The 23,705-nt window shown below is 36.8% G+C and overlaps 1 protein-coding gene across 1 annotated transcript in view; it reads left to right on the top strand.

Moving 5' to 3' along the window:
• Positions 1 to 9,089, top strand: part of LOC105219453 (homogentisate 1,2-dioxygenase) — a 64,233-nt gene extending 55,144 nt beyond the window's left edge. The window contains exons 7-8 of the mRNA XM_054227946.1: positions 5,119 to 5,300; positions 8,885 to 9,089. Coding sequence (XP_054083921.1) covers positions 5,119 to 5,300; positions 8,885 to 9,016 — 314 coding nt within the window. The 3' untranslated portion in view covers positions 9,017 to 9,089. The remainder of the gene's footprint in view (positions 1 to 5,118; positions 5,301 to 8,884) is intronic.
• Positions 9,090 to 23,705: the final 14,616 nt, after the last annotated feature.

Genomic DNA, 23,705 nt, shown 5'->3' with positions numbered 1-23,705 from the left:
TTCATCAAACATCTCCTAGCTCCCATATACACAAAATTTAGTGAGCCTATAGTCTTGAATATAGTGCACCTTGCTGGTGAAAATGAATGAAATCGGTTCAGGAATTACCTCAGCCCTACTATACCATATTTGACGATTTTCGTTATTCTATTCAACTTTATGCCGAAATTTGTGTGTTATGTAAATAAAATTTCTTCAATAAATTGCGAGAGTATAAAATGTTCGGTTACATCGTAACTTAACCCTTCCTTACTTGTTTTTTATAACTTTATTTACGGCTTAGTTATGACACTTTATTTGTTTTCGATTTTCGCCGTTCTGTGGGCGTGGCAGTGGACCGGTTTGGCTTTGTTTTATTGATTTGTACTACCGTGCAATTGGGTCTTTATGACGTCATGTCAATCTTGTATTCTATCATTCTTATGTTTTATTGAACAGTGTTCCAAAAATTCTCCTAAAGCAAGAAAGTATGCAATATTAAGCTAACAAATTTTAAGATTGACATTCATTGTAGATATACATCTGATAAAAAATGTTTCCTACCGAAACCTTTAACCTACCAACCAAACTACCAAAGGCAAATGAAACTACCATATCCATGCATACAGTATGTGAACAAAAAGAAATGGATAAAATAGGAGAAGATTCTATTTGAGCGAGAAATAGCAGAGTAAACATTCAAAACTCTCAAAGTTGTATTGGATTATTAACTGTTGTAACTGAATAGATAATAACACAAATATGACAAATAGCACGACTTGTTAACTCCCTAATTATGATTTATTTTATGAATTTAAAAGTAAAAGAGCCTCAGATGCTCAATCCTGTATATTGGGCCAGTATCTAAAAAATGTCAATTTAATATCATAGAATAAATTTATTTGAAATCTATCAAGTAGTTTCTGAGTTATGGGATTACGCCATTGTTTTTGTCAAAGTTGACGCTTCTGACGTTGTTCCTCCTACATCTATGCTATTAAAAGGTTGTGTTAAGAATATCTGACATCATATTATGTGTTGATACATATTTTAAAAATAATAACAGACTTGTGTCGGTCGTTTGTGTGGTTTATGGGGGTGTTTGTGCAAAATTGCGCTGTTGTTGTGCTAAAATCAAAATCAGTTTGATATTTTACTCAAGTTTGAATTGTTGCACAATGAATTTTTGCGATGTATGGCGACAACTGCGCAATTTTCAGTTTAGTTTTGGCACTGTGTTTGCACATCGTACCGCGAATAATGGCGACAACTGCGCAATTTTCAGTTTAGTTTTGGCACTGTGTTTGCACATCGTACCGCGAATAATGAAAAATACCACAGAAAAGAATAAAACATTGTGGACGGAGTCTTTAGTTTATTACGAGAATAAAACTTTTCTAACTACTAACTATAGGTAGGAGTTAAAAAGGTTCAAGAAAGTACAAAATCTCAAATCAAATAAAAAATTTGGTTTTAAAATTAGCAATCAAAATATACAAAGCGCAATCGCAATCCGAGCACATATTAACGCTAGGAAAGCCTAATTCAAAATGATTATTGCGCAATTTTGTTGTGTAGTACAGTATACGCTCGAAAAGTAAATTCTCAGAAAGTAAAGAATATCGGAAAAGTTAATCACCTTTAAGATTACACATGCAGCTCGAAAAACTAAATTTTTTAATTAACTTTTCAGAGAGTGTGATAAAAAATTCGAAACGAAGCAAGCAGCGTTTTTTACGATGTTTCAAAAACACTTACTCTCTTGTTTATCGCGTCTTTTTTAGTAAATAAACTCTCCTACTTGATCCACTGGTTTAAAAATGAAAACGATGCAAATCAGGTGTCAGACTTTTTGAATTGTCGTACAAAAATGGTCAGAAAACATATTGCAAAAGAAAAAAAACAAAAGACTATTCAAGATTTTTTCTCTTCATAGTAAATACATATGTATTATGTAAATGTTAATATGTTTTTCATGTAAATCCATATGTTTTATTGAAGCAAATAAATGAATGAATGTTTTAAGTTTAAAAATGCTTTTAATATTATAAAAACAGATAATTTATGTATATATTTGGAAAAGTAAATTATTCGAAAAAGTAAATTACCCAAAATACCAATCGATTTACTTTTCGAGAGTATACTGTAATTCGCACAATATTGACTTGCACAAGTTTCGTTTTGCGCAATGATTTTGTGTGGCATAAACTTTAAACGGATTTATCTAAAAACTCGAATATGGAAGTCAGTGGACACGATTTCTTGAAAAGTTATGAAGCGACTCTGTTGAAAAATTTCCACACTATTTTTCGAGTCAGTATAAGGCGAAAATTTTTGTGGTCAAATTTTTAGTTTTTTCAATTCAGTTCAACAAATATTTCTGGTTTCTTGATTTGGATGAACCAATAATGAGTTTTGATGTCCACTGCAAGAACCTTTTTTTGGACACTTCATGGAAGATGAGGTACCAACTGCTAAGCTTTCGGAATTTGTAAATATAAATTTCACAAAATACTGTTTAAATATGTATCTTTAATATGCTGAATGAATTATGTGATTGTATACATTAAAAAGAATGTAAATATACTCACGTTTTTTAACCTCTTAAACCCACCTAAGGGGCCATCCATAAATTACACCACATGAATTTAAGGACTTTTTAACCCCTCCCCCCTGCTTGTCACAAGTTGTCACATTCTGAACTCACCCCCCCTGACGTGACGTCACCCATTTTCCAATTTTATGGATTTATCATAAAATAAAAAAACAGGTTATTCTATTTATTCTTATATTTATTGAATAATCTTTAGTAAAATCAATATTTAGTTAAATATTAAAGTACAGAGACAACGAATGAATAGTCAAGAAATAATAGATACTTCATTATGCTAATTAAAAATACTTCAGAATACTACGACTTAGAAATTTATGACTGTTACACGGCAGAAGACAATTGTCAAGTAAACAATGGAAACGAATAGAAGTCACTGCGCCGGCGCGAAGCATGTGCGACAGTCATTCTTGCAAACAACAACAAGCATGCATACGCAGCGATAAAACCACGCTACACAAACAATACAATGGGATAACCACGGATACGGAGAAATCAGACAAGCAGACGAAACAACAACATGCATGCATACGCAGCGGTAAACCCACGCCACCGCCGGCAGAAGTAGCCGCGAATGATCGGCTTGGTACAGAGCAGCCAGTCGTCTAGCAGGAGCGCAGCAGAGCGGGAAACGATATTGCCCTAAATTTTGAAATGTGATGTCACAAATCTTTTGACCCCCTCTGCCCCTTGTCACACAATGTCATTTCTGAATGATACCCACCCCCCCTTCAAGGTGTGACGTAATTTGTGGATGGCCCCTAACCCCTTAAAGGAAACTGCATAAATACATATGTGCACTTAAAGTTTTTCAAATATTTGAATATTTTTTACCATTATGGTAAAAAATGCAATAACTATTTTATATACTTACATAGTTATGAATTTATATTTGTTATTAAAATTTATTATTAAAAAATTGTACAAGTTTGTTTTTTTCAACGATATTATTTGGTGGAATTAACCGGGGAAATTTAATAGGATAATTATTTTTGATGACATATATTTTGAAGCAACTAAGCGGGAAATTCAATTAACCGAGTTCAATTATCCGAGAAAGTTTACATGTGCTTTCATATGCTATATTTTTTTTCCCGATAACGCCGTTCAATTAAACGGGGAAATCAATTAATCATAGAGTCAATTAAACGAAAAGTACTGTATTTTTATTTGAATAATGCCCGGTTAGTTCGGTTGGTCGACTACGAAGAGCTTTAGTTTCTAACATACATACATACATATGTACTACATATGTTTAGCACGCATTTCTGAAGCTTACTATTTCAAATGGTACATTACATACATATGTAGCTATAAGTCAACTACTGATTTATTATGCACCATACCTTTTAAATATGTCCAAATCTATTATGCCATTTAAAGGCAATTTGTCCCACATCTTAGTTTAGTGTTTTTGTACTCACCATAAGCACTGTTCGACATATTATTCTTCATTTTATATTCACCTTTCTTCGATTCTCTGCGCTCCCTCGCGAATTTCTTCCAACAATGTGCGTCTGTGCCAAAAATGGGCAAAATCAGACCAATATTTCCTCTTCCATATAACTCATATTCGGATTTTCAAACTTGCGGTGGATACCGTATATATGCACAAGCAGGCTTACTCCATGTTTCAAGTCATTTCTTCATTTAACATGACAATGCAATGATTTGCTCTCAATAAACAATTCAATTAAACAACACACTCAGAGCGACAAAAGCAAATGCTTGCATGACATTTTTCTCACCAAGCATTGTTGCTTCAAAACAATACTGTTGGAGTAGGCACGAAAGGCTATGACAACGAATGCAATAAACAATTTTCTCAATACATGTGAACGCATATTGTTGTTATTTGTATGCTAAAATATAAATTATTTTACAAAAACATTCATTTTAAGAAAATTTTTACACATAAAAATACTATTTCTTTTACTATTAATGAATTTACATGCATTTTTTGCATGCATACACATGTTTTCTCTACATAGAGAACGAGCATTTAACAGCAAATGCAAGCTGCACGCGTTGCTTTTTCGCTAGACAAGAAAGGCAAGGATTTATTTGCATTGCCTCTCAAGTCTAAATAACGAGTAAGCATTGCACTGCATTGTCGTGAATACGAACAAGTGTCTTTTGGTGTTCGTTGCTATTTAAGTTCACTGCTTTTATTGTTTCAAATATCATCAAACAAATCACATGCCATAGATCGCATATTGCTTTGGTGATTTCAATTGCACTTGTGCAGCAGTTTAATGTGTGATATCTTAGCAAAATTAAGGGGACCTAAAATCTTTGATATAATGTAGCTTAGTGACAAAAATAGTTGAAATCGCTCCAGGAATTATCCCAGCTTCCATATACCATAATTAATTTAATATTTTCGCTTTTCTTATAATAAATAAATAAATTCCAAGTAGAAAATGTTCGGTTACACCGAATTTAGCACTCCTTACCTGGTACAAATTGAAGTTAATTCGGATTGAGTTATTATATTTTTTAATGCACAATTTAATTTATAATTTTAGGAAATTGCATGTCAGAATTTATGGGGTTAATTCTTGGTAAATACGAAGCAAAGGAGAACGGTTTTTTCCCTGGAGGTGCTACTCTTCATTCGATTATGACTCCACATGGTCCAGATTATCAATGCTTCGAAAATGGATCTCGAGCAGAGCTAAAACCTGAATGGATCGCCGACAATACACAGGTAATGTGATAGAAAGCTATGCTAATGTGTGTGCTACTTTTCTTCTGTAAACTCGTGAGCTGTCCACCATCGACTTTTTACTTATGACCAGGATAATTTATTTTGAAATCATTTACAAATCTCACTAAATATAAAATCTAATATTATGTTCCGACACTAATCCCCGAGGTTTGGGCTGTTGAGACGTTTAACTCACTAAACCGTTTTATTTAACAAGATTTCGCCATACAAAAATGACATTTCATTATCACTTCACCGAAGTGATTTAAAGCTGAACTACTCTCAATACCATTCAGTCCCCTGCCTTTCAGGTACCGGCGAATTATTCGGCAAAAGGCCAGGGAGCGGTACTAGCAGTTTCAATGAATGTTTCTATGCGATTCTTAAGGGCGAATTGACAAAAGTACCCGAAACTCTTGTGTACGTGTGATTGTTCATGCCTTTCTTGCACATTACCTTCATCATTTAGCAATGTATATATATCTTCAGTATATACAGTAGAAAACCTCTGGTTGTTTACATTATTTTTCATCATTTTACACACCACCGAGGCGTACTTGGGTTGTGTGCAACGTTTTTTTCCTACAATTGTGCTAATTAGGGTGTTGTGCTAGCATTTAATCTTCACAAAATTTTAAAGTCCGATGGTCAGTACTTAAATAATTATATAATTCAATAATTTTTTTTCATTAATTTAGGAATTATTTTAAATTTTTAAATTAATTATGGTGGTATTAAATGTACATTGTATGTAAATTGATATAATTGAAAACGATTTCCTTCAGAGAAATTCATTTGCATATTTTTATGGTTATTTATATAATGAATATTTTAAAATGCACAATTGTTTGCTGTCTTTAACACTATTCGAGAAAGGGTAAATCTTTGAAGACGCCTATACATTTACAAAATAAAAAGTATAGGATTCGTCAAACTTAGTAAAAGCTCTTGAGCCTTTTATAAATATCATAAAAAAACTTGAATTAGAATTAAATTACGATTTTGAATCTTGTTACCTTGGACCCGATGGTTTGAAATACCTATTCAATTGCATAATGACATATTTTGTTTTAAAAATGTTTAATAAGGAGGCGATCATGTATCGTTTCAAGCACATAAAGCTTTTTAAATATAAATATTTGTAAATAATTTAAGTAAAAACTAGCAGAAATTAATTTTTTTTTTAATTTTGTACCAGTAAAGTTTAAATAAATGTGGCCAAAAATAATTTACCGCAGAGAAGTACTTGTATGAGAGCTGTATTTTATTCTCACCACTTATGAAATTTTCTATAAGTGAAATATAGCATAAATGAATAATTTCGCTTTATATAAGACAGCAATATATATAATATTTGCTATTTTATGACTAAAGTTTTACTAAAATGAAGTACTCCATATATACAGCACTGTGTTTTTCCAAGATGGCGGCTCTCTTACCACCGAGAATTCCCAACGAATAAGGTTTTCTACTGCATGTACTGTGTATATACCTCTTGCACAACTTGAGATATGTTCTTGGTACAATAACTGATGAAAGACCCAAAACTGCGGACCAGAACTCCATGTGCACTTTCAGTACTTCGACCCACAAAAGCCCTGAAACTATAACCGCTATATTAGAATAGTTCTACCAAAATCCCTAATGCTAATTTAATAATATCTAATAATATATAATACAGTGGTACCTCGACATACGAGTTTAATTCGCTTCGCAACGTTGCTCGTATCTTGAATTACTCGTATCTCGAAGCAAATTTCCCCATTCAAAACAATTGAACCACCATTAATCCGTTCCAACCTCCAAAATGTCACCCCAGTTATTTTTGTTACGTGGTTTTGAATACTAAAAACGTATTTATAAATATCAAATATTTATTACACAAAAACAAAAAAGAGAATGTAAAGAAATAAATCAGAAATCCTCACTGGTCTTTGACTTTTTCGCTAAATTTTTCACCTGTAGGCCGTTTAGAAAAAAACATGTCCAAGAGTTTGTTACTTCCTCCCTCTCAGAATGTTCCGGAAATGAGTTAGGCAAGTGTCATTAAAAAGGTCAGATGCACGACCCGTTGTAACTTTTTCTGGGTGTTTTTTTCCACGAACAGTGTAACTCTCTCCCACATTCCTAAGATCTCCTTTATGTCTACTGCGTGTTACTACCGAACCGAACCGGACTCGTATCTCGAATTTCGCTCGTAACTAAAAGCAAAAAATCACTTGCTCGTCGGGTCGTATCTCGAAAGACTCGTATGTTGGGGCACTCGTATGTCGAGGTACCACTGTATATTAATAATATTCATCAATATACATATGTATGTATATAGTATTGAATAGTTGAATAATTATTGCAATCGTACGAACGCTGGAGGAAGAGTGGCAAATATTAAATTCCCCACGTGAACTGGAAGTGTAGACGGCGCATATGATGTGAGGACTTTTTTGGTTTCTTTAGGAGTTTTTGTAGGATCTGTTTTTTCATTAATTTCACTAGTACTAGATTCATCCAATTTCTGTGAGGAGAGTTTCTATAAAATATAAAGTAAAATTTTGATTTTTACAACATAAATGTTGATAATATTTACCTTATGCTTCAGGAATCCTAAATCTAGCACGAGCAATGTTCTAGTCATATCATCATGCCTGTATTATTTCTATTGAAGGAACTTCTGTGAACCCATGTTTTTGTAAAACGATACAACAACGTTGTGTTTGTTCAATTCAAGGTGAAAATGAACAAAAACGTCCTCCTAATTAAATATACAAGAAGTTTTTAAATTTTTATGGTCACAAACAAAACCAGTTAACACACGTCGCGATAATAAACGGTTACAAAATCACCTAAAATTTTTCACGAGCTTGTTGCACTCGCGTTTTGTGGAAGTCATATATCGATGACCAAATGGTTTAATTGCACGTAAAAAATGTGACATTGAACCTAATATCTGGCATGTAAATGATTTGTATTTGATTTCGATGTAGCTGCGCTTGCGTCCATAATTCTGGATTTGCTTGCAGCACAAACTCCCATCCTTTCGAGAGTTCTACGCAGCTACGATAAGTAACACCAATAAGGATGTGTTCCTTTAACGCGCAGTATGAGGTATAAATATCTGTATGGAAAATTAATTACAATTTAAGGCAAGACAATATTATCTATTCTATTCAACATTTTGCCCTTTGTTGAATATGTATGTATGTAGTGGTATTATTAAAATTTCTTTGAATGTGTTGGAGTTTCAGTACCCATGACTTGTTGGGTACAGCATAGCGTTTTTCAGTTCAATAATTTCATATCATGTATGAAGAAAAGAAAGATCTTTAACAACGTTTGACACCTTAAAAATGTTTTGTGATATATGTAAATGTGTATGTATGTACCAATAGAAGCGATGCTGTTACGTGTATACGTAACTTAAAATGCAATCGCAGGTAATAACACATTGTTTTATTTAAAATAAGTTTTTTCAATAAACTGTGTGATTATGTTATAATATGATATTTTATCAAATTATTATTTATATATTCTTAATGTTTGACTTTTCTTTACTTTATATGATATGATTATTTTTCTCTGTCTTATAGGCCTTCATGTTCGAATCATCACTTAACTTAAAAATAACAAAGTGGGCTGAAAATACGTGTCAAAAATTGGATAAGCAGTATTTTGAATGCTGGAAAGGATTGAAAAAAAATTTTAATATGAATTGTAATTAATTTTAGTACCCTTACCTTGTAATAATTATATTTTATATGCCAAATAAATTTTTAATTGCTCGTTTTCAAGATATATATGTAAATATGAATGTAAAGTATGTAACTAAAGTAATACATACCCCTTCCAAAAATTATGTTTACGAAAAGCAATCAATTTGTAAACGAAGTTCTGTTGACATTTAAAAGTGTAATGACACATCTGTTTAAAACACTAACAATAGGTTAGTTGTACAGCCTGTGGCTATATACAGTCAAACCTGTATAAGCGAGAGTTCAAGGGAGACAATCTTATTATCGCTTAAAGAGGTTTCTCACTAACCCGAGTTTCTCGCTAATGCACGTACATATGTAGTGTTTCTCTCTTAAGAGGTACGCAGCAATAACAAGTCACAGCAAGTACGAATGTAGTAAATATGTACATATGTAAACTCACTCTAACTTTCATTCCGCGATTTTCCGGATTCAAACGCATTCACTATTTTAAGCTTATCACTTAATGACAGTACTTTCATTTTTCTTTTTGACATGATGCAGAACAGAACTTTCCTTCGCAATTGATAACTATAAACTGAGTGAATCCGACAAACAGGACGGTAAACAAGCACACGTGCCCATTCGAAAAGAATGCCATAGAGTAACAGCATTTTTAGTTCCACGAAATAGAATTCACCGAAAAAAATACAAAACAATGGTCGGAAGTTTCACAAAAGCTAAGAATAAGTAATAAAATTGCAGATGTTAAACTTGTAAATAAAGTTCCTCTCTCGCTTATAGAGACCAGATAAGTAGCAGTCTCACTTACGGAGGTCTATGAGGCAAAAACGACTCTCTCTTACAGAGGTTTTTGTTTCTCACTAATAGAGGTTTTGGAAGCTTAAAATGACGGGTCCTAGCTATTACTCCCACTTATAGAGTTTTCTCACTAATCCAGTTCTCACTTATCCAGGTTTGACTGTATATATATATACCTACATAAAATATATTTTGCTGCACGAACGAAAATGGAGAACGACGTTAAAACAGTAACAGTATTTTAAAAATTTGCCAACATTTAAAACAATTTGATTCAAGTGTCATTCTTACATACATACATATGTTTTTGTTTTAAAAGGATCAAAGCCTGGCACAACTGAGTCTGGCGAATGCTAGTATGCCTCCAACTAGTTTTGGCAACTAGCATCTGGTTTGAACCCAAATCCCACCGCACTTGTCCTTATTGGAGACAGGGACCAGTAAACATACCAATGATTGCGGCGAGATGCGCCTTTCTTAGCGACAGCAGTTGGAAGGACCACCGCGGGCCAGAAAGACCTCGCTACTACACTGGTGCTGGTTGTTGTCTAGCGGTTGGCGAGCTCAATCGAAGTCACTCTGTCCAGCGCTTTAGCAGAAGTAGAGCACGGACTATCCTCCGCTTCCATTCCGACGTCAACGTTGCTAGGGTACCCTCTCCTGCAAGCTGGTCCGCGCTGCAGTTTCAAGTGATTACCCGTTGACCCGTTGACGAGGCGGATTGCAAATCAGTTCCAAGCTACCGATGTCTATGCTAGACAATTCTTAACTAGACTAACAGACTATAATAACTCCTTAAAAATTTAAGAATTTACTAAATAAAATCGATTTTTAGATGTTGACTTGGATTGTGAAGTTGAATCTTTCACAAAAATAAATAAAAATGCTGCGTGGAAGAGTACACTGAATTTTCCAATTGAGGGGCACCGCGTTAGTATTACAAAGAACAAAGCGAGACAGCCCGTGAAAGGGCTTGGTTGTCCGCATTTCTCCAGTTGCTGACAAAGAAATTAAGAGTCTCATAACAATGACCGAGTCACTAACATGCACAAGCGAAGAGCGTAAAACGAACATCTACGATGGGTACGGTTACCATCCGTACTGATCTACGCAGTACTGTACTGATTTTGAAGCACCTGTTCTGCGGTTGTTGTTTTTTTTTTTGTGAAAATGGCAAAAATGTTGTGTTTTTTCCGAACGTACTGGTTTTTGCTCTTAAATTTAGCACCAAGCAGCTTAAAAAGTTTCTACTACTGGACAGCCCTTTAATGATTAAGGTATTATCAATATTAAATTGTCATCCCTGCTGATTGCGGGTTTGAATTATTTTGCTTTCTGTAATGTTCTATTAACAAACAACTAGGTAAGTTTTATTGCCAGTAGTTTTAAAAACTTAAATTGGGAAGAATTCTTTTGTTTTAGCTTTACAAAATGCCTCCTTCCCGCTGAAAATGCGTTTTTAATAAACAACTACAAGAGGAATACACCTTCATAAAGGAAATTAACAGCGGTACAGTGAAATGTACAAAATGTTCTGCAGTTTTCTCTATTGCCAATGCAGGTAATCACGATGTGTTGCGCCAATTACAATCTCAGAAACATCGAAAAGCCGATATTACAGCTTCTAGCAGCAAAACCGTGATGAGCTTTGTAAGGTCACGTCAGAGGTGGGCACAAGTTGATTTTCCTATGCACGCGTGCAGGGATAAAGGGATGTCCAACTTATTCCAGCGTGAGAGCGCCTCAAAATAAGCGTTTTTTATAACAATTTGCATTATTGCCAGACCAGACAAAATACAAATTTTTGGGCATTTAAATTAAAATACCCAACATTTATTACGGTTAAAAAAAATTGTATACTGAATTTTTAATATAAAAATTACATATTTAAATTTCTTTTAGCGATATTAAGGTACGTTAAAATTGCTTGTTTTCGAACTTTCAGTAATAAATAAGGAAAATGATCACTTGTCAACGGACAATTGATAATTTTTTTACAATTTTCCATGAAAAATTAATTTCCCTATGCTGCATATCATAAAAAATTTCTTTACCCTCTTTTAAATTTCGCGCTTACATTTATATTTATTGTTTTAAGCTCTTATAAGTAATCTTGCACGGCGTTCAAAAATGTCTCTGTCGTATAATTTTTTTTAGCAACATTTCAATATGGCCGTTCCAGTTTCCCAATTGCGAAACGTCAAAACCTACTGATTCCAGTCAACTGTCAAAGATTGGTAGGTTTTGACGTTTGTCCGTGCGCTCTCACTTCCAATGAAAATATAGTTGGACATCTCTTTATCTCTGCACGCGTGCATAGGGCCTCTGCTGCGACGAGCAGCACACAATATTACGTTATTTATAGAATACGAACGATCGGTAGCCCTCGGCACAATGAAGACTGAATGCTATCATACCATTGGCCAGAGATAAAGAGATGTACAACTCTCATATCACTGGAAGTGAGAGCGCAATATTAAACGTCAAAACCACCTAAACTTTGACAGTTTTTCGAGATGAGGAGGTTTTGACGTTTCGCAATTGGGAAACTGGAAAGGCCTGATTGAAATGTTGCCAAAAAAATAATGCGACGGAGGCATTTTTAGCCGCCTTGCATGATTACTAATAAGAACTTTAAACAACAAATATAAATGAAAACGCGTAATTTAAAAGTGGTGTAAGAATATTTTTGTAAATTGCAGCATCGAGAAACTAATTTTTCATGGAAAATTGTAAAAGAAATTGATTTATTTTCAGTTGACACTTAATAATTGAACTTATTTGTTACTGAAACTTCGAAAACCGGCTATTTTAATATACCATTTTATCGCTAAATGAAATTGAAATAAGTTATTTTATATTAAACATTCAGTGTATAATAATTTTTAACCATAATAAATGTTGGGTATTTTAATTTAAATGCCCAAAAATTAGTATTTTGTCTGATCTGTTAATAATGCAAAATGTTATAAAAAACGCAAATTTTGGGGCGCTCTCACACTGGAATAAGTTGGACATCCCTTTATCCCTGCCATTGGCTATGGGAAAGCAAAACAGTCGCATGCAATCACTTGTTCAAACAACACCACCAGAGATAAAGAGATGTACAACTCTCATCTCACTGGAAGTGAGAGCGCAATATCAAACGTCAAAACCACCTAAACTTTGACAGTTTGTCGAGATGAGGAGGTTTTGACGTTTCGCAATTGGAAAAGAGGGACGGCCAGATTGAAATGTTGCCAAAAAATAATGCGACGGAGACATTTATAACCGCCGTGCAAGATCACTTATTAGAACTTAAAACAATAAATATAAAAGGAAACGCGAAATTTTAAGGTATTTGAAAAAATGTTTTGTGATCTGCAGCAGCGAGATTTTAGTTTTCCATGGAAAAAAATATTATTTGCCAGTTGATACGTATTGATTTACTTTATTTACCACTGAAAGTTTGAAAACCGGTTGGTTTAATATACCATAATATCGCTAACCGAGATTTAAATAGTTATTATTTATATTAATCGTTAAATGTAAAATAATTATTAGCCGTATTAAATGTTGGGTATTTTAATTTAAATGCCCAAAAATTTGTATTTTGTCTGATCTGGTAATAATGCAAAATGTTATAAAAAACGTAAATTTTGAGGCGCTCTCACACTGGAATAAGTTGGACATCCCTTTATCCCTGACACCACGCTGCGCTATTTCAAATATACAGTGAGAGCTAACAATGTTTATGCGCGAATGGGAAGAAGATTTTTTCTTTATAGAAAATTTGGATGGAAGAGCACAATGTCTTATTTGTTACGACATTGTTGGTCGCAATTCTAAATTTTGTTTAAGCCGACATTATTTCTCTTGCCATACAAATTATATTGTATATATTAAATAATAATAATAAGATAATAATATAATATAATAATGATAATAATATAATAATGAGATAATAAGAATAAAAAGTAATAACAATAAATAATAATCATGAATAGCACATTTGTACGTTAACTTGCAAGACTCAGTGTACACTGTTGTTGTGCCAAACGACATGCTCAACTTCGTGCTTTCGCTGCTCCATACGCAAATAGTAATAGTATGCGTGTACAAATGTAACAATATGTGTGAGTGCCCACCTCTGCACTAGATTGATATTTGCTCTAGTGGCTAAAGGCCTTAAAACATCCTTGAAATGATACCAGACGTTTTAGGTATCATTTCATCGCAGTCTACTTTATTTTATTTGGATCGCACCAAACAGAATTTCGAATAAGCTGAGAAAATATCTGTCCAAAGAAAAAAATAGTTTAAAAAAAACTGAAATTTTCCGGCAAGTATCTTCGTTATAAAATAAAACACAATTTATTATATAATGTTCTTGTATGTATTTCGAATTTCGTCTGAAGAATAAATCAAAATTGAGATTATGAACAAAGATGTCTAAAAATATTATGTAAATACTGCTGAAGTAATGTGGTAAAGAAAAACCATACGACACTTTTTAAAAACCTCGAGGAATACAAAAAACATAAGCGTGCTGGATCAAAATCTTTGATAACTGAACGTACCAAATGGCATCTTCGCGAGTTGGCATTTGGTCTATAAGTGCCAAGAGAACGTCTACAACAAATGTTGAAAGGAGAATTAAATCTTGAATATGAATCCAAAGTGTCTAAGCCCGCGTTTATAATCTCCACAAAAACGCATGCATTCTTATTCAAAACTAAACTTTTTCGAAACTAAAAACGGTAAGTTGAGCGGTGCACTATAGCGGCACTAAAACGGTACACGTATGTGTATATTAATTTATTGGTTGTTTAATATTTCACTCATCCATTTACTTTAGTTTAGTTTTTAGAATAGCAATTTATTCAATATAAATGAATGACAGTATAAATTGAATTTACTTTTATAATAAAAAACAATCAATTAATTAATATATGCAGATGCCGTATATTATCGTTTATATCAAATTCTAATTAGTTTAAATATACGTATAATAATAAGAAGGAGCAAATGTTAGCAGTGCTAAAACGGTCTTAGACATTAGGGAACATCGAAAAAATTTCGAACACCTTAAAGGAACACACCATTCAAAAGGGGAAGCAAGCCAATGTTTACCACTTTATAAGGGAACTGATCAATTGCGTGCACCACGATATAAAGGAACATGAGAACAGAACATGTTCCTTCATAAAGTGGTGGAAAAATTGCGTAGAGAAGTATATATCGCTTGTGTTGTAACTATATCACAATAAATGCATTAGTTTTAAAGTTGACTTTGGTGCTGTGTGCTTAGCAATCCGACATTTTGCAACTCCAAATATTTTCTTCGAGTTCAAATCCTGCATGAAATATGAATATATTTTTTGACTTTGTTATTATATTTTATTTTATTTCCAATTAATTATTATTCATTTGATTATTGGTAATTTAATTTTAAGTAAAATAAAATAAAAAAACATAAAAAATAAAAATTAAATTTTAGAATTTCGGGTGGGATTTGAACTTTGGCAAAATATTCCAAGTTGCAACATAAAGTCGTCCTAAACAAGCAGGACTACTGATCAATTTACAGCTGCAAACGGCAGATCACAATCATATACAGCTCGACTTTACTCCACACATAAGATGCCCAAAGTGATGTACACATACGCAAACATATAGACATATTTTCTTAACAATTTATGCTAGCGATTACTTGCAAAAAATTAAACATTCGCGCAAGTTACACAAACAACAACCAATCGTATACGCAAGCGCTTCCTGATTGATCAATATTTGCGATTGTGCTACATGGGTATTCTAATTAGACAAAAACAATTTCATTCATAAGGAACGCGCGTCCTCCACAATGTAAAGTGCGTCAATTCGCAACTCAGCGTCGCACTTCTTTTTCTGGGCGCCTGGTAAAGGAAAAGTCGTTTCAGTATGATGAAGATGCGAAATTCTTCTTCCTCTAACGAGGATGACAAAATTTAAATTTTTGAATATTGAAGAGTCAACCAAACATTGACCCCCCCATATTCAAGCCGCCCGCCCACAAGTTATTTCTTCACGACGATGCTAAAAATCAAGTTGTTCACATCAGAAGTGAAAAGTGGCAACATAGCCCTTTCCAGACACAAAAGATTCTTGAATAAATTCTGTGGAGGCTTGAAAATCAATGTTCAGATGAATGCATCTCCCTTATCCTTTATTTTCGATTTAGCCTATTTTAGCTGAAACACAGCGGCATGAAACGTAGGCAAATTGAACATTGCATTACTATAAAAGAAGCGTATGTCACAATTCAAGAACAAAACCCTGCGAAAGAAACAAATGTGACAACATAGCCGACATTACCTCTAGATTGTCGATTTGAAACATTTTTGTCAATTCCTCGTCGACTCGCACAATTCGACATCAATATGTATGCGAGCACTTCTGTACGTTTGTTGGCAAAGTTGTCAGGGGTAAGGGAAGCGGTCATTTACTTATTTGCAACATTTTGCTACAACTCAACAACAACACAATGTAGCGTCACGCCGCCTTCGCGCAAAATCGCCGTTACACCTTCGACACAACACCATGGGCAGAGGCGTTTCAACGGAGGGTTTTCTATAAATGCTAGATACCTATTTGTTTTGCGAAGTATTGATATATTAAGGGGTCATTTAATTAAGAATATATGAATTCAAAATAATTCTTAAATTTTGTTCAATTCTGTATAATTTAATCCAGTAATAAATATATCATTAGGAAATTAGGGGACCACTTCGCCGCGACCCCTCCTTACCATCGATCATCCCACTTGCTTCTTTCAACTGTACTCTAGGAAAAGGCAAAAGGGACGACAAGCGTATGTATGTATATTGATTAATGTGTGCGTGAATCTGATTTGCGTTCATTGGCATAAACGTTTTGCTGAATTTTTGGCAGATGAGCAAATATTTTCATGAAATATTATAATTATTAAAATAAAGAAAATATGCTATTGAAATTACTATGTGAAGGTAGATCTGCAAAAAATCCTTTTAAAAAAAGATTATTAAAAAAGTTTCAGTATTACAGAATTCGAACGTAAATGCTCGGAACCGCATTTCGATAACTCCTTCGCTTTTACAATCTGCGCTATTGGGAAAATGAAAATGCGCGCGCCTTAGTCAGTGTTTTGTTCAGATCACTTGCGTCTGTTTGTATCATTGTTCCCAATTCCCTGATGCTGTGGTGTACTTTTTTCTTTCGAAGTGGCGAGTTTTCGATGTTCCCTTATATTTTAGCACACAAAAAGTTGCGAGTTAACATTTGCTCCTTCTTATTATTATACGTTCTTTGACATTGTTACATATGCATATACATAAATATGTTTGTATGTCATTGACGAACAACCCAGCAGATTTTAGGATGATCGTTTGAGACCTCCTGGATTAATCCTTTAAGAGATATCCTATACTCCCTATTACTCCTAATACTCGTGTATAAATACACGTAAAATTGTATACTCGTTTTTAACATTGCATGTCATTGGAACGCGAGTACTCCTTTTAACCTCCTATTGGAGATCTCAATGATTACTGCTATAGGATATCTCTATGATTACTCCTAAAGGAGATCTCTATGTTTACTACTATAGGATATCTCTATGATTAATCATAAAGGAGATCTCTATGATTACTACTATAGGAGATCTCTATGATAAATCCTATATTATTTTCAACCTGCAATTATTTTAACAAAAACAAATTTTTATAATTTTAGTTTTTATTAAAGTTTTTTAATTAAATGAATGTACATGAAATCTATTATTTTTTTATATTATAAGTGTTCCTGTAGAACTGAGCCTTACATTTGAGAAACGCCTTTTTGATCTTTGCCTCAAAATCAGGGTATGAGTAATCATCTTTTAAGGCCTCTAAAAATTAAACCTGTTAGATGAATTAAACCTGTTAGATGACATGAATTGAAATTATGTATTACCGTAAAGAAATTTATTGAAAAGTGCATAATTCTTCAATGCAATTTTATTTTGGCTCCATCCCAATTCACTTTTAAAAGCAGGGACTCCGCAATCACTTCATCCAAAATTTTTGATAGGGGTCTCTTTGAAAATTTTTGCTTCAGATACGCCACCTATAATAAACTCAAACTGTTTAGTAACATCTTATCAAATGTATTTTATCATACTCACAATTTCTGCCTCAGGCTTATTCAAAAGCAAGGACTCTGAAGATGCTAAATCATTCATGTTTTTAATAGGAAATATCATTAATTCAATCTTCATCGGTGGAAATATGTCAATAATCCGCTCCATGAGTATAGTGTTCTGCGCCGATATTTCCTCTAGCTTCCGTATTCTTTGTTCCATGTTTTTCAATTTCATTAACACTTTCCACATAATTTTCATTTTGTGTATTATTATTTTGTTTTTTTTTTTTATATAAATTATTTAATTTTTTATTTAAAATATAAAAAAAAACACAATATAAGAACAAAATTAAAAAACCTGCCTTACTGCTCCTAAAAGAGGTCAATAGGAGGACTCTTTCATTCCTCCTTTCAGGAGATCTCGCTTTTAAATCTGCTGGGAAGTAATGCATACACAAACTTACATTCGCATATGCGTACACGTATGGGGGTCAGCAGGTGGCGGATAGCTGAACGGCCTCCAGATATGTAGGTTAGCTGCGAATACCCAATAAGCAGTCCCCGACCAAAGCAGCAGGGATGGAGGGTGTAGCTCAAAAGGCTACATCGGCCCGACGAAGTCCCTGTGATGGGGCGAATTAACTTCTTCTTCTTGACTGGCGTAGACACCGCTTACGCGGTTATAGCCGAGTCCAAAACAGCGCGCCACGCATCTCTCCTTCTGGCAGTTTGGCGCCAATTGGTTATTCCAAGCGAAGCCAGGTCCCTCTCCACCTGGTCCTTCCATCGGAGTGGAGGTCTCCCTCTTCCTCTGCTTCCACCAGCGGGTACTGCATCGAATACTTTCAGAGCTGGAGCACCTTCATCCATTCGAACAACATGTCCTAGCCAGCGTAGCCGCTGTTTTTTTATTCGCTGGACTATGTCTATGTCGTCGAATAACACATACAGCTCATCGTTCCATCGTCTGCGGTATTCGCCGTTGCCAATTCTTAAGGGACCATAAATCTTCCGCAAAACCTTTCTCTCGAAAACTCCTAGTGCCGTCTCATCGGATGTTGACATCGTCCACGCTTCTGCACCGTAAAGTAGGACGGGAATGATGAGAGACTTGTAGAGTTTGGTTTTTGTTCGTCGAGAGAGGACTTTACTTTTCAATTGCCTACTTAGTCCATAGTAGCACCTGTTGGCAAGAGTGATTCTGCGTTGGAATTAACTGCGAATTAACACCGCCCCTAAATAAATAAGTGTTAAAACCCAAAAATCCTGTGAGAGTCTGACTCAGAGTGAGCGGCTCACTAGGCAGCGTCTGTCTCCAAAGTAGGAGCGGCTGGAAAACACCTTCCAGTACACTTTCAAGTTGACTGGTGGACAATGACTGGAACACAAATGTGTTACAAAACGGACGCCAGAGTCTGAGGCCAGTAAGACCCTGGTGAGACCCCACTGGAAACGTTTCTCGGAAATGGACTATATCGGCGCTGACAGACGCGGCATTCGGTAACTTTAGTAAGCGGAGTGAAATCTTGCTGAAATGGCTTGCCGGTTAATGCTACGGATGCCTCCCGTCCCCACTAAAACCCTGGCAAGGCCTTATGGTACGTTCGATGCTTGTCGTCATTGAGTTGACGCTGCAATTTCCGGTTGAGCTCTGCTCCCGATTAACGCTGATCTGGCACTGAACGTAGGTACCCATAAGGATCTACGTCAACCCCTGCGTGACCTCCCTGCAATGCAAAGACAACCACGGGATCGACATAGCGATTGCACATAACGAGCAGAGATAGCGGCCCTGAGTGGGGACCCAATTACATGAACACTACATCACAAAACAAACATGAGTATGATAACGGAAACGGAAATGGAAACGAGTCAACAGCATTAAGGCGAAGCTCAACTATAATGAGAACACCGCCACTACAGAACAGACCAGAAGGCAATATCGCAGTGCGAAGTATCGAACAAGAAAAACTTGATCCTGATACTCCTACGGTCACTGCAAATATTATATATATATATATATTTGGCGTAGGAACCGCTTTAAGCGATTATAGCCGAATCCACCAGAGCGCGCCACTCATTCCTCCTTTTTGCTTTTTGGCGCCAACTGGAAACACCAAGTGAAGCCAGGTCACTTTGCACTTGGTCTTTCCACCGGAGTGGAGGTCGTCCTCTTCCGCGGCTTCCTCCAGCGGGTACTGCATCGAATACTTTCAGAGCTGGAGTGTTTTCTTCCATCCGTACAACATGACCTAGCCAGCGTAGCCGCTGTCTTTTTATTCGCTGAACTATGTCAATGTCGTCGTATAAATCGTACAGCTCATCGTTTCATCGTCTGCGGTATTCGCCGTTGCCAATGTTTAGAGGACCATAAATCTTGCGCAAAAACCTTTCTCTCGAAAACCCCAAGAGTCGTCTCATCGGATGTTGTCATCGTCCACGCTTCAGCGCCATACATCAGGACGGGAATAATGAGCGACTTATAGAGTTTGATTTTGGTTCGTCGAGAGAGGACTTTACTTTTCAATTGCCTACTCAGTCCAAAGTAGCACCTGTTGGCAAGAGTGATTCTGCGTTGGATTTCAAGGCTGACATTGTTGGTGTTGTTAATGCTTGTTTCCAGATAAACGAAATTATCTACAACTTCAAAGTTATGACTGTCAACAGTGACGTGGGAGCCAAGACGCGAGTGCGCTGACTGTTTGTTTGATGACAGGAGATATTTCGTCTTGTCCTCATTCACCACCAGACCCATACGCTTCGCTTCTTTATCTAGTCTGGAAAACGCAGAACAAACGGCGCGGTTGTTGCTTCCGATGATATCAATACCATCGGCATACGCCAGGAGCTGTACACTCTTGTAGAAGATTGTACCCTCTCTATTTAGTTCTGCAGCTCGTATTATTTTTTCCAGCAATAGATTGAAGAAGTCGCACGATAGTGAGTCACCCTGTCTGAAGCCTCGTTTGGTATCGAACGGCTCGGAGAGGTCCTTCCCGATCCTGACGGAGCTTTTGGTGTTGCTCAACGTCAGCTTACATAGCCGTATTAGTTTTGCAGGGATACCAAATTCAGACATCGCGGCATAAAGGCAGCTCCTTTTCGTGCTATCGAAGGCAGCTTTAAAATCGATAAAAAGATGGTGAGTATCGATTCTTCTCTCTCGGGTCTTTTCCAAGATTTGGCGCATGGTGAATATCTGGTCCATTGTGGATTTTCCAGGTCTAAAGCCACACTGATAAGGTCCAATCAGTTCGTTGACGGTGGGCTTTAGTCTTTCACACAATACGCTCGACAAAACCTTATATGCGATATTGAGGAGACTTATACCACGGTAGTTGGCGCAGATTGTGGGGTCTCCCTTCTTATGGATTGGGCAGAGCACACTTAGATTCCAATCGTCAGGCATGCTTTCTTCCGACCATATTCTACAAAGAAGCTGATGCATGCACCTTATCAGTTCTTCGCCGCCGTATTTGAATAGCTCGGCCGGTAATCCATCGGCCCCCGCCGCTTTGTTGTTCTTCAAGCGGGTAATTGCTATTCGAATTTCTTCATGGTCGGGTAATGGAACATCTATTCCATCGTCATCGATTGGGGAATCGGGTTCGCCATCTCCTGGTGTTGTACTTTCACTGCCATTGAGCAGGTCGGAGAAGTGTTCCCTCCATAATCCCAGTGTGCTCTGGACATCCGTTACCAGATTACCTTCTCGGTCCCTACATGATAATGCTCCGGTCTTGAAACCTTCTGTTAATCGCCTCATCTTTTCATAAAATTTTCGAGCATTACCCATGTCGGCCAGCTTTTCAAGCTTTTCATACTCACGCATTTCGGCCTCTTTCTTTTTACGTCTGCAAATGCGTCTCGCTTCCCTCTTCAGTTCCCGATATCTATCCCACCCCGAACGTGTTGTGGTCGATCGCAACGTTGCGAGGTAGGCAGTCTGTTTTCTCTCCACTGCGGAACGACAATTCTCATCGTACCAACTGTTTTTTTGGCGTTGCCGGAGACCAATTGTTTCGGCTGCAGCGGTATGCAATGAGTTTGAGATGCCGTTCCACAGCTCCCTTATATCGAGATGCTGATGAGTGCTCTCAGAGAGCAGGAGTGCAAGTCGAGTAGAAAATCGTTCGGCTGTCGGTTGTGATTGCAGCTTTTCGACGTCGAACCTTCCTTGTGTTTGTTGACGGGCGTTCTTTGCTGCACAGAGGCGGGTGCGTATCTTTGCTGCTACTAGATAATGGTCCGAGTCAATGTTTGGTCCTCGGCGCGTACGCACGTCTAAAACACTGGAGACATGTCTTCCGTCTATCACAACGTGATCGATTTTTATTGCGCGTGTTTCGATCAGGGGACAGCCACGTTGCTTGATGAATTTTTTTATGCTGGAATCTGGTACTACAGACAACCATATTTCGGGCCCCAGCGAAGTCGATCAGCCTCAGGCCGTTTGGCGATGTTTCGTCATGGAGGCTGAATTTTCCGACTGTTGTGCCAAAGACACCTTCTTTACCCACCACGGCGTTAAAATCGCCAAGCACGATTTTGACATCGTGGCGGGGGCAGCGCTCATAGGTGCGTTCTAGGCGCTCATAGAAAGCATCTTTGGTCACATCGTCCTTCTCTTCCGTTGGGGCGTGGGCGCAAATCAGCGATATGTTGAAGAACCTCGCTTTGATGCGGATTGTGGCAAGACGTTCATCCACCGGGGTGAATGCCAGGACTCGGCGACGTAGTCTCTCTCCCACCACAAATCCAACACCGAATTTGCGCTCCTTTATATGGCCGCTGTAGTAGATGTCACAAGGACCCACCTTCTTCCGTCCTTGTCCCGTCCATCGCACTTCTTGGACGGCGGTGATGTCAGCCTTGAGTTGTATGAGGACATCAACCAGCTGGGCAGAGGCACCTTCCCAATTAAGAGTCCGGACATTCCAGGTGCATGCCCTCAAATCATGATCCTTAGTACGTTTGCAGGGGTCGTCATCAAAAGGGGGGTTTCTCATCCGAGGCTCGGTGTTTGTTTTCATTGGGGAGATTTTTTTTATGTGGTGGGTCCCAAGCCCTACGCACAACCGCACAAGCGGGCTTCGCCTTCTCACTTTAGCTCGCCTCCAAACGGATGTCTGTTAGCTACCCAGGGGATACTTGGTCTAAAACCGGAAGTCGTGAGCTGCTTGAGTCATATGCAAAAGAATCGTTCCTGGCCACTCCCAAGTGAATGGCAATCAGAAACTTTCCTCACTTGCGTGAACTTCTACATATGACCCCATCCCCCAATATTACTGGAAGAAATATGTCAGGATTCTACCAACTTGGCGAACAAATTGGAAATTTGGTAACTATGGGAAAAGAAGATCAATCCATCAAGCTATGAGGGACACTATAGGGCGGCTAACCACACGATACGAGCAAGCGGCTTCCGAACGAATTACCAACCCAATGCAATGCGAGCGGAGGGAAAACACGTCCCAAACTTCGCCGTGGTTTATGATAGCGATGCAGGCGAAAAGAAAACTTGAAAGTGGCCAAGAAACCTCTAAGAGTAAGAGGCGAAACGGCATTGATAAGACGCCACAAGCGAAAACGCCTCAATGCGGAGTACTTCGAGAAGCAGAAGAAAACACTCGCCCGAAAAGACAGCCTCCCGAATGGGTACTGGTAACCAGTAAAAACAAAGGGAAAAACAATAATCCAGAACAAAAAAAACCAAATATCTCAAAATGGAAACTGAAGCGCACAGAAGCGCTGGTAATCTCAAAAACCAGTGACACGT

This window comes from Zeugodacus cucurbitae, chromosome 3, assembly GCF_028554725.1.
Source record: "Zeugodacus cucurbitae isolate PBARC_wt_2022May chromosome 3, idZeuCucr1.2, whole genome shotgun sequence".
Classification (NCBI taxonomy): Eukaryota; Metazoa; Arthropoda; class Insecta; order Diptera; family Tephritidae; genus Zeugodacus; species Zeugodacus cucurbitae.
This window is presented reverse-complemented; position numbering and strand designations above follow the sequence as displayed.